Source organism: Culex pipiens, chromosome 2 (genome assembly GCF_016801865.2).
Source record: "Culex pipiens pallens isolate TS chromosome 2, TS_CPP_V2, whole genome shotgun sequence".
NCBI lineage: Eukaryota > Metazoa > Arthropoda > Insecta > Diptera > Culicidae > Culex > Culex pipiens.
The window spans coordinates 223219555-223235798 of NC_068938.1; the positions used below are offsets into that span (position 1 = coordinate 223219555).

The window sequence follows — 16244 nt, forward strand, 5'->3', positions numbered from 1 at the left end:
GGAACTCGACGGCGCTCGTATTGGTGATGCAGATGAAAAGTTGTGTGCGGAGTTGCGCACACTGATGTAGTAAGTGTCGCTCACGACACCATGTGGCGTACCGTGCCTAGAATGAATATCGTATACGCAGTAGGCATTGATTAATCAATCGCAGCGGGAGCTTATCGTTCACGCGTGGTGCGACAGAACGGGACGGGGCGTTTAAACGTGAATTCACGCGCGCGCCGCTCGATTTTTGTTATCAACTTCACCGGTCGCGGTCTTGCGAGTTCTGGGGAAAAAATGTGCTCCGCGGTTAGTCAGTCGATCGGCAGCTAGGGAAGGTGCCGCGTTCACCACCACCGCGCGGTCTTCAGGGCAGATATTTCTCTCTCGCTCTGTGTGATAAACACACACGATACCTGCACGCGGCACGTCTGTTGATAAGGATAGTAGGCTTAGCGCCCCGTTGACCATAGTTGGTACCGGGGGGAAAACAAGAGTAAGAGTCGCCTACTGCGTGACGTGAGTGAAAGATGGTGGATTAGGCCTGGGGGAGGCTTTGTGAGCGGACTTCAAACAGAGACAAACCGGAACCTGTCCCACTGAACCATACCAGACGCCTCCGCCATAATGGTTCAAGTTCAACCGGCTGGTCGTTGTTTCTAGCGTTAGTTTAGTTTAGTGAATGTGTAGATGTGCGCGAATTTACCCCACGTCCCGGCACTGAATGAAAAGTGTATTTAACAGTGCGATAAGACAACTAGTCACGGCAAAGAGCGAGAGAGAGAGAGAGAGGAGTGAACAATTTTCTACGAACGATTGACGACGTCTAATCAACTCATTATCATTAGGATCCTCGAAACGAGTGAAGCGAAATATCGAAGCAACCCGCTGAGACGCGGTGCGTATGCGCGAAGCGTAAAGTGTGATCTCAGTAGGCCAAAGTCGCTCTACAGGGAAGAGAGTGTAGTGTGTTGTTTATTCAGTGTTTAGTGAGTAGCGGGTTTAGGTGAAACACAACAGAACAGAAAAAAATGCCACCGACAGCCCGGACCGAGAATCGAACCCGCGACGGCCATGTGCTGGTGTGGGAGCAAGCCAACATCGCCGACGGAGAGCCACCGACTGGACGTTAGTATACCCAAGCAATCGAAGTAGCCTGCGGCGCCAACTTTGATCGCGATCGCGTCTTCGCGCCGCATGTGACGCAAGCGTACAATCCTCGTGATTTCTTTTGCAGTTGATTTAGCACGAGAGAGTGAATGTCTGTTGACATTGAGATGACCCGAGACCTGAGCAGAAGAAAGTAAATCAACTTACACTGTGTACACAAATTTTGTCCCGGCGCAAAATTTGCGTCAATCTCAATTCCGCGCGCACCACGGCGAATTATCCGCTTCCACGGGAAGTGGTCTATTTATGACTCGGCATATTTTGCAGCGCGCCTCAAGAGGTTAAATATTAAAAGTGGGCACTTGAACTGATTAACACTCCTCCGTCCAAGGCATCCCGTACTTACACGAACGACCAAGGCGGAAAAAAAGTTGGAACGCTAACTTCAACTCGCTGGTTCTCAGCCAAAACTCAACCAATCTGGATGATTCCTTTTTCCAGAGATTTGTACGGATCTCCAGATGAGCCTAGAACTTTGCAGATCTCGATTTGATCAATCCTCTAATTACTACGACTAAATTAGTCGGAGCAACTTTTTTTCCGCGTGTATTTCCGAAAAGCGACTCAAGCGGGAACATTTTTGCTACGCTGAAAAATTCAATAACTTTGCTAAAATGTTAGCAAAACCCATAAAATTATATATCAAAATTTCCGTTATGATCTCAGGATTATGATGAGCTTCTCAAATTTCAATTATTTTCACACAAAAATCACCAAACTACGTAAAACTACAGAAAAAAATAAAAATGCCTCATTTTATGACTAGAACTTTATGGTAAAATCATTGATTTCATTGATTTTTTTATGAAAATGTTTCAAATGATCTAAATTATATGTTTCAGAATCATTCTGAGTGTGTTTTTCCTGAATACTACAAAATTTTACCAAAACTACGTAAAATACAGAAAATTTGATACATTCCTTTAGAACTTTATTTGCTTCATGGTAAAATCATTGATTTATTTTATGAAAATGTTTCAAATAATCTAAATTACAAGTTTCCGAATTATTCTGAATGTGATTCTTCCTGAGTACTACAAAATTTTACCAAAACCACGTAAATTACAGAAAATTTGATACTTTCCTTTAGAACTTTATTTGCTTCATGATAAAATCATTGATTTATTTTATGAAAATGTTTCAAATGATCTAAATTACAAGTTTCCGAATTATTCTGAGTGTGATTCTTACTGAGTACTACAAAATTTTACCAAAACTACGTAAAATACAGAAAATTTGATACTTTCCTTTAAAACTTTATTTGCTTCATGATAAAATCATTGATTTATTTTATGAAAATGTTTCAAATGATCTAAATTACAAGATTCCGAATTATTCTGAGTGTGATTCTTACTGAGTACTACAATATTTTACAAAAACTACGTAAAATACAGAAAATTTGATACTTTCCTTTAGAACTTTATTTGCTTCATGATAAAATCATTGATTTATTTTATGAAAATGTTTCAAATGATCTAAATTACAAGTTTCCGAATTATTCTGAGTGTGATTCTTACTGAGTACTACAAAATTTTACCTTTATTTGCTTCATGATAAAATCATTGATTTATTTTATGAAAATGTTTCAAATGATCTAAATTACAAGTTTCCGAATTATTCTGAGTGTGATTCTTACTGAGTACTACAAAATTTTACCAAAACTACGTAAAATACAGAAAATTTGATACTTTCCTTTAGAACTTTATTTGCTACATGATGAAATCATTGATTTATTTTATGAAAATGTTTCAAATGATCTAAATTACAAGTTTCCGAATTATTCTGAGTGTGATTCTTACTGAGTACTACAATATTTTACAAAAACTACGTAAAATACAGAAATTTTGATACTTTCCTTTAGAACTTTATTTGCTTCATGATAAAATCATTGATTTATTTTATGAAAATGTTTCAAATGATCTAAATTACAAGATTCCGAATTATTCTGAGTGTGATTCTTACTGAGTACTACAAAATTTTACCAAAACTACGTAAAATACAGAAAATTTGATACTTTCCTTTAGAACTTTATTTGCTTCATGATAAAATCATTGATTTATTTTATGAAAATGTTTCAAATGATCTAAATTACAAGTTTCCGAATTATTCTGAGTGTGATTCTTACTGAGTACTACAATATTTTACAAAAACTACGTAAAATACAGAAATTTTGATACTTTCCTTTAGAACTTTATTTGCTTCATGATAAAATCATTGATTTATTTTATGAAAATGTTTCAAATGATCTAAATTACAAGATTCCGAATTATTCTGAGTGTGATTCTTACTGAGTACTACAAAATTTTACCAAAACTACGTAAAATACAGAAAATTTGATACTTTCCTTTAGAACTTTATTTGCTTCATGATAAAATCATTGATTTATTTTATGAAAATGTTTCAAATGATCTAAATTACAAGTTTCCGAATTATTCTGAGTGTGATTCTTACTGAGTACTACAAAATTTTACCAAAACTACGTAAAATACAGAAAATTTGATACATTCCTTTAGAACTTTATTTGCTACATGATAAAATCATTGATTTAGTTTATGAAAATGTTTAAAATGGTCTAAATCATAAGTTTCCGAATCATTCTGAGTGTGTTTTCATCCTGAATACTACAAAATTTTACCAAAACCACGTAAAATACAGAAAATTTGATACTTTCCTTTAAAACTTTATTTGCTTCATGATAAAATCTTTGATTTATTTTATCAAAATGTTTCAAATGATCTAAATTACAAGTTTCCGAATTATTCTGAGTGTGATTCTTACTGAGTACTACAAAATTTTACCAAAACTACGTAAAATACAGAAAATTTGATACTTTCCTTTAGAACTTTATTTGCTTCATGATAAAATCATTGATTTAGTTTATGAAAATGTTTCAAATGATCTAAATTATAAGTTTCCGAATTTTTCTGAGTGTGTTTCTTCCTGAATACTACAAAATTTCACCAAAACTACGTAAAATACAGAAAATTTCACAGTTCTGTAAAAAAATCATCTGTTGTAGGAAAATTTGATATTTTTTTTATGAAAATCTTTCAAAACACCCATGAGCAAGTCACTGAGATTTCGGTCATTGTATTTTTTGTATTTTTTAATCCGGCTGAAACTATTTTGGTGCCTTCGGTATGCCCAAAGAAGCCATTTTGCATCATTAGTTCGTTCATATAATTTTTCATACAAATTTGTCAGCTGTCCATACAAAAATGATATTCGAAAATTCAAAAATCTGTTTCATTTGATGAAATTTTTTGATTGGTTTGGTGTCTTCGGCAAAGTTGTAGGTATGGAAATAGACTACACTGAAAAAAAGTAATACACGGTAAACAAAAATTTGGTGATTTTCAATTTCACTTTTTGTCACTAAAACTTGATTTGCAAAAGACACTATTTTTAATTTTTTTTATTTTCTGATATGTTATTTTCTGATTCTGATATGATATGAAGTCCTCTATCAAATGCCAACTTTTCAGGAATTTACAGAATGGGCAAAAAAATCTTTGACCGAGTTATAAATTTTGAATCAATATAGATTTAAAAAAAATCGAAACATTCGTCGCAAAAATGTTTCAACTTCATTTATCGATGTAAAATCGAATTTTCAATCTAAAAGTATGTTAGTGATTTTTTTATAAAGTGCACCGTTTTCAAGTTATAGTCATTCTTAGGTAAATTTTTTGAAAAGAAGTCGCAGTTGTTCATTTTTAAAATTAGTGCCCTTATTTTTGAAAAGCTAAGAAAATTTTCTATATTTTTGAACTTTGTTGATACGACCCTTAGTTGCTGAGATATTGCCATTCAAAGGTTAAAAAACAGGAAAATTCATGTTTTCTAAGTCTCACCCAAACAACCCACCATTTTCTAATGTCGATATCTCAGCAACTAGTGGTCCGATTTACAATGTTGGAATATGAAACATTTGTGAAATTTTTCGATCTTTTCGAAAAAAATATTTTCAAAAATTTAAAATCAAGACTAACATTTCAAAAGGGCATAATATTGAATGTTAGGCCCTTTTAAAAATATTTTCAGCTTTTCAAAAATATTTTTTTCAAAGGTGGGCAAACATGGGCACTTATTTAAAAAAATGAATAACTGCGACTTTTTTCAAAAAAGTTACCTAAAAATAGCTTGACTTGAAAACTTGCACTTTATAAAAAAAATCACTGAAGCTCTTTTCGATTGCAAATTCGATTTTACATCGAAAAATGAAGATGAAAGTTTTTTGCGAACAATAGTTCGATTTGTTGAAAAAATCTGTATTGATTCAAAAAATCATAGCTCGGTCAAAGATGTTTTGTCCATTCTGGAAATTTCTGAAAAGTTGGCATTTGATATCCTCTAAAACATATCAAAAAATAAAAAAAATAAAAAGAGTATTTTTTTTTGCAAATTAAGTTTTAGTGACAAAAAGTAAAATTAAAAATCACCAAATTTTTTTACCGTGTATCATTTTTTTCAGTGTAGTCCATATCCATACCTACAACTTTGCCGAAGACACTAAATCGATCAAAAAATTCCTTCCATGGATACAGATTTTTTAATTTTCACATTTCACATATCATTTTTGTATGGACAGCTGCCAAATTTGTATGGAAAATTAAATGAACGAACCAATGATGCAAAATTGCTTATTTGGGCATACCGAAGACACCAAAATAGTTTCAGCCGGATTTAAAATACAAAAAATATAATTAAAGAAAAAAGACTGATTCTGTAGAGAACTGCTCCCATACAATAAGCTTCCAAAACAATGCTCTACATTCTAATACCAACATAAAATTATAAAACTTTCTGTATTTTACGAAGTTTTGGTAATTTATTTTTAGTATTCAGGAAGAAACGCACTGAGAATGATTCAGGAACTTATAATTTAGATCATTTGAAAAAGCATCATGAAATAAATCAATGATTTTACCATGAAGCAAATAAAGTTCTAAAGAAAAGTATAAAATTTTCTGTATTTTACGTAGTTTTGGGAGAATTTTTTAGTATTCAGGAAGAATCACACTCAGAAAAATTCGGAAACTTATAATTTAGATCATTTGAAACATTTTCATAAACTAAATCAATGATTTTATCATGAAGCAAATAAAGTTCTAAAGGAAAGTATCAAATTTTCTGTATTTTACGTAGTTTTGGTAAAATTTTGTAGTACTCAGTAAGAATCACACTCAGAATAATTCGGAAACTTGTAATTTATATCATTTGAAACATTTTCATAAAATAAATCAATGATTTTATCATGAAGCAAATAAAGTTCTAAAGGAAAGTATCAAATTTTCTGTAATTTACGTGGTTTTGGTAAAATTTTGTAGTACTCAGTAAGAATCACACTCAGAATAATTCGGAAACTTGTAATTTAGATTATTTGAAACATTTTCATAAAATAAATCAATGATTTTATCATGAAGCAAATACAGTTCTAAAGGAATGTATCAAATTTTCTGTATTTTACGTAGTTTTGGTAAATTTTTTTAGTATTCAGGAAAAAACACACTCAGAATGATTCTGAAACATATAATTTAGATCATTTGAAACATTTTCATAAAAAAATCAATGAAATCAATGATTTTACCATAAAGTTCTAGTCATAAAATGAGGCATTTTTATTTCTTCTGTAGGTTTACGTAGTTTTGTGATTTTTTTGTGAAAATAATTGAAATTTGAGAAGCTCATCATAATCCTGAGATCATAACGGAAATTTTGATATATAATTTTATGGGTTTTGCTAACATTTTAGCAAAGTTATTGTATTTTTCAGCGTAGCAAAAATGTTCCCGCTTGAGTCGCTTTTCGGAAATACACGCGGAAAAAAAGTTGCTCCGACTAATTTAGTCGTAGTAATTAGAGGATTGATCAAATCGAGATCTGCAAAGTTCTAGGCTCATCTGGAGATCCGTACAAATCTCTGGAAAAAGGAATCATCCAGATTGGTTGAGTTTTGGCTGAGAACCAGCGAGTTGAAGTTAGCGTTCCAACTTTTTTTCCGCCTTGGACGGAGGAGTGTTAAGGAGACACGTCTGAGATGAAGATACGCTGGCGGGCACGCGATCGAAGCAGGCGCTGATGTGTTGTGCACGTGCCTGCTACGATTGCGGAGCGAACCTGTCGTCGCACTGCTTTGGTTGATGACGCGGGGAAGAAATGTATTGCCGATTGATTGTGTTTTTTTTTGCGTACGATCATCGCACGATCGTGCAACCTATGTGAATGACGGAATTAAATTAATGTTTGTGTATAATAAATTCAGTGTCTCTGGTAACGAGCTGCTCGATTAAGCTTTTTTTGGGCTGGCTGTCGGCAAATATTTGTTTACGAAAAGCGACTGAATTATCTGTTGAACGCTATGCGGTTTATTTATAGACGATCAATGCAAATTTGAACTGTAGATGATCAGTTTTATGGTACTCAACAGTTCATCTACCTTTGATGCACTAAACACGGCGCGACATCCAATAACTACGTCTCGCCCTAAATGTTTACGAGCTAAACTTATCTCCAAAGATGTCGAAGTGATTACCGCGGAAATTTTGTTTGTTCCACTCCAAGCGGAATGGCGTGACAATCGCGTAGCACGCCGGACCAATGCAATATAAATGAAGAAACAATATTCATTCAAGAAGACGTGAAATTGCGTCTACATCGCGAGTACTCTCCCCCTCAAGATAACAGGTAGATTAGATTCGGCACGAGGATGCCACGATTTTGGGGCGGCAGGCTAGCCCACTGATTCACATTTGCTCGTAAAACTAATTTGTCACTTTTTACGAGCAAAGTCGTCGTGTTCTTACGGCTAGGCGTAAACGATCCAGGTAGGCGACGGCGTCACCAGCCGTTGTTGTCATTAATCAAGCAGGCCTAGTCGACTGACTGGACGGAACTGGTTTGCGCTTAGAGAGTCCGGTTTTAAAAAGAATTTTCGGTGGGTGTGAAACAATACGCCGAGCTTAGTCACGAGCAAGCAAATGAGCGCCGTGACGGGGTGGTTCTAGACTAAGAGAGTTGGGAGATCGGCTGGAATTGGAGTTAGTTAAGTAGGAGAAATATGTCTATTCTCGTCAATCACCTTTTTTCGGCATATGGAGAGTTAGTTGCTCGATTAATGCTCCAAAATAACTGTTTAGGCCATTTATGCCATTTACTAATCAACAAGATCAAATTTAATGCACTTTTGATCAAAATCAATTTTGAGGCACCATTTCTCACTAACAAGATGAGAGCTTAGCAACTCAACGAAAGTCACCATCACTATCTTTTCATTTGCGCTAATGTTTTCACAGCGCTTAAGATAAAAAAATGCTTCTATCTACCTGCGATTTATTCTCTTGTACCTACATGTTTTAGCTTTCCACGTGAAAACTAATCCCGAAACAAGTAATTAATTAGCAAGCGCTATCAAAAAAACTAACGCCTTGAGTCACCTGACGTTTTACCTATTCTCGTCGAAGGCTGAACCGAGCGCGAAGCGAATGCAAATAAGGAACAAAGACCTAACACCAACACCACCAGCAGCGCGTGTAAGAGTGAGCCAGTGATGCCAGGAGACTTCCTCTCTAAACGCTACTTTTGTTAGTTTAATCTTAATAGAAATTACGTGGATAACAGGGCATTCTCGTCAGATGAGAATAGATCTAAATTATTTTTTTTTGTAAAATGCATACGAGAGAAATAGCAATAACTTTTGGTAAAAGTCAAATTAAACAGAAATGTTCTCAAAAAGCTGCTCTACTGGTTGGTGTACTTGGTTTTAGCAAATTTCAAGGAACACCCCGGATTATCGACCATCATTCAGACACCACCGCTCAGAGTGATGGGAATGGGTATAGGGGAAATATACCCTTTCTAATCAAACACCTATCTTCGTCATATGGAGAGTTTGATGCTCGATTAAAGCTCCAAAAATACTATTTAGGCTATAAACTTACCAGCAACAGCACCGCCTCAAGTAAGCACGCAAATTTATGCCACTTACTGGCCAAAAAGATCAAATTTAATGCACTTTTGATCATAATTACTATTTTGCGAGACCATTTCTCATCATTTTGATGGCACACACATCCACACGCAAGATCAGAGGTTAACTGCTTAAAGAAAGTCGCCATCAATAGCTTTTCACTTGCGCTAACGATTTCAAAGCGCTTAAGATATAAAATTGCTTCCAACTACCGGCAACATGTTCTTTTGTTCATTAGTTAGTCACTCACTTGAAAAATAATCCCGAAACATGTAAATAATTAGCAAGCGCCATCAAAAAAACAAACGCGCCAAGTCGTTTGACGTTTCAATTTTGAATACCCATTCCAATCGAAGGCTGAAGAAAACCGAGCGAGGAGCGAAGGCAAATAAAGAACAAAGGGTGGCCACCAACACCACCAACATGCTGGTGCAGCGCCTGTTGGAGTGAGCAAGTGCTGCCAGGAAACTTGTAGCTGTAAATGCTACTTTTCGTGAGTGTTCGCTTAAAATTTCATCAATTTTGGCAGCACTAAGCAGACCCAAAAGAGCGCTGGAAGAAAAAAAGAACTAAGCTGAAAATAGAAAAATGGGCGTGGCCTAATGCACTCGACTGATTTGAATGCATTTTTGAAATATTTTTTTTAAATGCTTGTAAAAGGAATAGCATAACTTTTAATAAAAGTGAAAATAAACAGAAATGTTCACAAAAAGTTGCTCTACTCGTTGGTGTTCTTGGTTTTAGTGAATTTCAAGGAACAATCCAGATTATCCAGCATCATTTAAACACGACCGCTTATTAGGCTTAAAATGGGCATATTTCCCCTAGTAATTTCAGTTTGATTTGTCACAACTATTTACTCTTTAAATGATAGCGCACAAACCGTGCTGACGCACGTGCGCTTCGCGCCAACTTTGATTTTGTTTGCTTTCGCAAATGTGTTGAACAACTTTGAACAATTATTCATGACTTGCTTACCCCGCGTTGTTTATGATCGCGTTGATAAGCAACGCCGTGTTTGATTTGTCGCTACCGATCGCAACGGCGCACTATGGTACATTGGGTGGCCAAGTTTCAAAAAAGTGACCTTCTCCAAATATTTTTTGGTATTTTTTCTCGTAAGTAAACATTCTAACTAAGAAAAATCCAAATTTTCAAAGCTCTAAGTTTGTTCATTACGGAGGTACGCAAGCTGAAAGTCAAAAAATGGAGTAAAAAACTAGCGTTTTTCGAAAAAAAGGCTGATTGTTTAATTTTAACATAGCTCAGCCATTTTAAATGTTTTATTAGGACAAATATACATCGTTGGAAAGGTAATGAGATAAGCTTTGAAACTATTAATAGATAAAATGTTGTTTCCAAACCAAAAACTGAAGTTTTCATCGAATAACTGGAGCATTTTTTTGACAAATCATATTTTTTTGTGTTTGTTAATCGAGTACTTTTTTTGCTAACCGATGCTAAACATGAAACTAAGATCACTTGAAAGATTGGATTATAATCTAACATTGCTGAAATTTCCAGCTTGAGATTTTTTGCGTTTTCGGAGATATGCCATTTTGAACATTTACGTTTTATATATGCCCCCTTTTTTTCACTTGTTTTGCTACCTATCGTGGGCATCGTCGCTTCAAAAATCAATACCTGGTTTCAAGAAGTTCGAAATGACTTTATTGGAATTTTCTGTTGCCTACATTTAAAATTGAGTACCTTAGTCAAAATAAGGTATTCGTACCGAAGTTTCTCATGCGAAACTGGAGAATCTCAGTTTGATACCGGAAAAAGTATTCAGCAAAATGTTGACTTAGCATGATGAATTTCTGCGATCAATCCATGAAACTGATCCACATTTAAGTTCTATGTTGGTTAGTACAAAACATCATAAAAAGTACCTTTAACATATCCTGAAGCTGTCACAAACTCTATAATCAAATGAATTTTAAGAATATGGTTTGTATTTTATCGTTTTACTTCATAATTAATATTTTGAATAAAATTATTTTTTTCTGTTATTTGATTTAACAATTAAAATATTCACAATTTATGCCCGTAACCCCGGGTCTCAAGTTATATGGCATGGACTCACAAAAAGAAACACACAGCAGTAAATAATAAATATTTGACCTAAAATGAATTTATTACGCTTAACAAAATTTTGTTGGAGGGGAGGAGGAGAGGGGGGGGGGAAGAAAGAGGAGGGAGGGGTTGTGTTCTTAAAGTGGGGATGTATTAGCTTATCCATAATTTTATAATATAAACTTGCAATACAATATATACGAAATTCTGTTGCACTTGCAAATGTATGAAAAGACTATTTATTATAAACAATCAACTATTGAAAAACATGAAAAGTCATAAAAATCGACGTATATCATTTCAATACCATACAATTACCCAAATTTGTATGAAAAAACATTTAAAAAGCAAAAAAATAATTTGGCCGCCTGTTTGTATGGAGATGGCCCATAGTGCGGCGCCTGCTGTGATTCGCATAGCGAATTTTCCACCGTTGAATTGTATTCTAATCGCGTCCGCATGATATAGAATGTAAATGAATCACGATCGCAGCGCGATCGCTAATCGCCCAATAAACAGAGCTAATGATCGTTTGTTCTCTCCTTTCAGGGCGCTTCGGGACGCGGCACTATGTCGTGTTTATGCTGTTCCTGGGAATGGCGAACGCGTACGTTATGCGAACAAACATGTCGGTGGCGATCGTGGCCATGGTGAACCAGTCGGCGCTGGAGAAGCACGAGCTGTTCGACGACGAGTGCCCGGACACGGACTACGGCGAGCAGGACAACTCCGACCACCAGGACGGGGAGTTTCTGTGGACGACGAGTATGCAGGGGTACATTCTGTCGTCGTTTTTCTACGGGTACGTGATCACGCAGATTCCGTTCGGGCTGCTGGCCAAGAAGTACGGCGCCATGCGGTTCCTCGGGTGGGGAATGTTGATCAACTCGGTGTTTGCGTTTTTGGTTCCGGTGGCGGCGCGGCAGGGGGGTGCCCCGTGGTTGATTGTGGTCCGGTTTATTCAGGGATTGGGCGAGGGTCCGATCGTGCCGTGCACGCACGCCATGCTGGCCAAGTGGATTCCGCCGAACGAGCGATCACGCGTTGGCTCGATCGTGTATTCTGGTAGGTGGTTTGGTTGATGATGGTTGGATTTTGGTTAAATTTGATTTTTGTCATTTAGGTGCCCAGTTTGGAACGGTTATTTCGATGCCGCTGTCCGGTCTGCTTGCTGATCACGGTTGGGACGGTGGTTGGCCATCGATCTTCTACGTGTTTGGTATCGTCGGAACGATCTGGTCCATTGCCTTCCTGTTGACCTGTCACGAGGATCCGATCACGCATCCGAAGATTGCCGAGGACGAGCGCAAGTATATCCAGCAAGCGCTGTGGGGCAAGGCCGGCGTCAACATTCCTCCGATCCCGTGGAAGTCCATCTGGAAGTCGATGCCGTTCTACGCCATCCTGTTGGCTCATTTGGGTCAAAATTACGGCTACGAAACGCTGATGACCGAGCTGCCTACCTACATGAAGCAAGTGCTGCGATTCTCCATCAAAGCTGTAAGTTGAAGCGCGCAGTAGGCGGAGCAGGAATTTGACATTCACTGCCTGCTTATCTCCATTTCAGAACGGAACTCTTTCTTCGCTGCCGTACCTGGCGATGTGGATCTTCTCGATTGGAGTGGGCTGGGTGGCGGATTGGATGCTGACGTCGGGACGCTTCTCGCACACGATGACGCGCAAGCTGTCCAACAGCATCGGTCAGTACGGACCGGCGATCGCGCTGATCATCGCGTCCTACACCGGCTGCAACCGCGCCCTGACGGTGGCCATCCTGACCATCGGTGTCGGCCTGAACGGAGGCATCTACGCCGGCTTCAAGATCAACCATCTCGATCTGACGCCACGTTACGCCGGCATCCTGATGGCCTTCACCAACTGTTCCGCTAATCTAGCTGGTCTATTAGCACCGATCGCAGCTGGCAACATCATCGAAGGAAAGGTAAGCCGAGCGACGAGCTGTGCTAATCGCCTTAAGTGACTCTAAATGGAGCACTTTTAGACATTCTAATGAAGGCACAAAAGATTGCCATTTCGTCACTTGCCACAATTGCTGCTCCTAATTTCATCTCTTGTGATTCTAACGAGCATTAACGAAGCCTACTTAGATGATTTGCTAACTCTTGTTCACTTTCACTCTTATTCAGCCCACGATCGCGCAATGGAGGATCGTGTTCCTGATCGCGGCCGGCGTGTACCTCTTCACGGCGACCTTCTACAACCTGTTCGCGTCCGGCTCGCGGCAACCGTGGGACAACCCGGACAACGACGAACCACAGAAGCCGGCCTCGATCGAAGCCCCCCACGAGAACGGCCACAACAACGGGTACAACAACGGAACGACGACGGCGACGCTTCGGACGACGACGGGTATGGCCGAACAGCGGCAGTAGGGCGAGGTCGAGGGTTGTTTTTCGGTTTATAAGAAAGACACTAGGCAATAGGTATTCTCTGTTCTAACTCACTACTCATCTGTGTCTTTTCACCCCAACTACTTGATCTTCTGAGGAACAACGCAAACTCACACTTGTGTGCACACTTTCTCGTACAATTTCCCTGTCCCCACTCCTGATTTGTTGCTTTAAATTAACGTAAGGTTTTTTGATATTCTTCTACACAATTACAACTTGTTAATCGTTTTCAGTAAGAATATCAACACGAGTGAGTTTCTAGTTAGGGTTATATACGAATACGTATTTTGTTTTTTGGATTGAGCGTCCACAGTAGATGAATAGAGTCGTAATGGACCTCGCGAAAAGACTTGTGATTGAGCTACTACATTTAATTGCTGGGGCGAAAACTGCCATCCATTTAACGAAAAAACAAACAAAAAACCACAATCAAAGGCCAGACGATAAAACACTGTTGTTTTTTTTATAGGAGAAGTTTAAAAATAGGGAAAAATTATCGCGTCGACCACCAATTCCACAGTGCCGTAGTGTTGCGTAGCGCAGAAAAAGGACACGAAAAGACCCAAAGGTTGTGCAACCCCCGTCAGTCGTCAGTTTGCATGAGAGGACGACCACTATTATATTGTTGTGCCTTGTAAGGTGAGGATAAACAAACACACACACAAATCATATACAATTTACTGTATAGTCAGCTACAAAACAAATCACGTATATTTTTTTTACTTTGTAAATATTTAAAACGATCCAACATCGAAACGTACGAAGATATAAGAGAGAAAACAAAAGAACAATCAGCAAGTAGAAATAACATCCGTCGTTTCTCTTTCCGAGATGATAATAAAAACTAACTTAATCCACCTATGTGGTTGATGCCTTCCTCACTTTTTACAAACAATGGGTAATGTGAGTGGTTTGAACACATTTTTCAGCTATTTTTTCAGATCCCGAAAAATAAGCACAAATATATAACTTAAGTGATCATAACTCAAGACAGGGTTGCTAGATCTTCAATGTTGTGAGCTCGTTGAAGAGGGTTTTCGATTACTTAACCAACGATGGGTCGGATTATAGATCCGGACATCGTTTACATACATTTAAGTAAGATCCGGCTTCAAAAAAGTACATAAATATCACTTAAGTGGTCATAACTCGAGACAGGGTTGCCAGATCTTCAACGTTGTGGACTCGTTGGAAAGGTTTTATGATTACCTAACCAACGATGGGTCGGGTTCTGGATCCGGACATCGTTTACATACATTTAAGTGAGATCCGGCTTCAAAAAAGAACATAAATATCACTTAAGTGGTCATAACTCGAGACAGGGTTGCCAGATCATCAATGTTGTGAACTCGTTGGAAAGGTTTTATGATTACCTAACCAACGATGGGTCGGATTATGGATCCGGACATCGTTTACATACATTTAAGTAAGATCCGGCTTCAAAAAAGTACATAAATATCACTTAAGTGGTCATAACTCGAGACAGGGTTGCCAGATCTTCAATGTTGTGGACTCGTTGGAAAGGGTTTTTGATTACCTAACCAACGATGGGTCGGGTTCTGGATCCGGACATCGTTTACATACATTTAAGTGAGATCCGGCTTCAAAAAAGTACATAAATATCACTTAAGTGGTCATAACTCGAGACAGGGTTGCCAGATCTTCAATGTTGTGGACTCGTTGGAAAGGGTTTTCGATTACCTAATCAACGATGGGTCGGGTTCTGGATCCGGACATCGTTTACATACATTTAAGTGAGATCCGGCTTCAAAAAAGTACATAAATATCACTTAAGTGGTCATAACTCGAGACAGGGTTGCCAGATCTTCAACGTTGTGGACTCGTTGGAAAGGGTTTTATGATTACCTAACCAACGATGGGTCGGGTTCTGGATCCGGACATCGTTTACATACATTTATGTGAGATCCGGCTTCAAAAAAGAACATAAATATCACTTAAGTGGTCATAACTCGAGACAGGGTTGCCAGATCATCAATGTTGTGAACTCGTTGGAAAGGGTTTTCGATTACCTAATCAACGATGGGTCGGGTTCTGGATCCGGACATCGTTTACATACATTCAAGTGAGATCCGGCTTCAAAAAAGAACATAAATATCACTTAAGTGGTCATAACTCGAGACAGGGTTGCCAGATCATCAATGTTGTGAACTCGTTGGAAAGGTTTTATGATTACCTAACCAACGATGGGTCGGATTATGGATCCGGACATCGTTTACATACATTTAAGTAAGATCCGGCTTCAAAAAAGTACATAAATATCACTTAAGTGGTCATAACTCGAGACAGGGTTGCCAGATCTTCAATGTTGTGGACTCGTTGGAAAGGGTTTTTTGATTACATAACCAACGATGGGTCGGGTTCTGGATCCGGACATCGTTTACATACATTTAAGTGAGATCCGGCTTCAAAAAAGTACATAAATATCACTTCAGTGGTCATAACTCGAGACAGGGTTGCCAGATCTTCAATGTTGTGGACTCGTTGGAAAGGGTTTTCGATTACCTAACCAACGATGGGTCGGGTTCTGGATCCGGACATCGTTTACATACATTTAAGTGAGATCCGGCTTCAAAAAAGTACATAAATATCACTTAAATGGTCATAACTCGAGA

General features: G+C 37.9%; 1 protein-coding gene across 2 annotated transcripts in view; it reads left to right on the plus strand.

Moving 5' to 3' along the window:
• Positions 1 to 14466, plus strand: part of LOC120423682 (putative inorganic phosphate cotransporter) — a 31755-nt gene extending 17289 nt beyond the window's left edge. Inside the window, exons 1-5 of one of the 2 annotated variants that reach the window (XM_039587574.2) lie at positions 318 to 1113; positions 11750 to 12265; positions 12324 to 12700; positions 12768 to 13142; positions 13348 to 14466. In XM_039587574.2, the coding sequence (XP_039443508.1) occupies positions 1017 to 1113; positions 11750 to 12265; positions 12324 to 12700; positions 12768 to 13142; positions 13348 to 13593 (1611 nt within the window). In that variant the 5' untranslated portion in view covers positions 318 to 1016 and the 3' untranslated portion in view covers positions 13594 to 14466. Of the gene's footprint in view, positions 1 to 317; positions 1114 to 11749; positions 12266 to 12323; positions 12701 to 12767; positions 13143 to 13347 lie in introns of those variants that run through there. The other variant, XM_039587575.2, reaches the window with a different exon arrangement.
• Positions 14467 to 16244: the final 1778 nt, after the last annotated feature.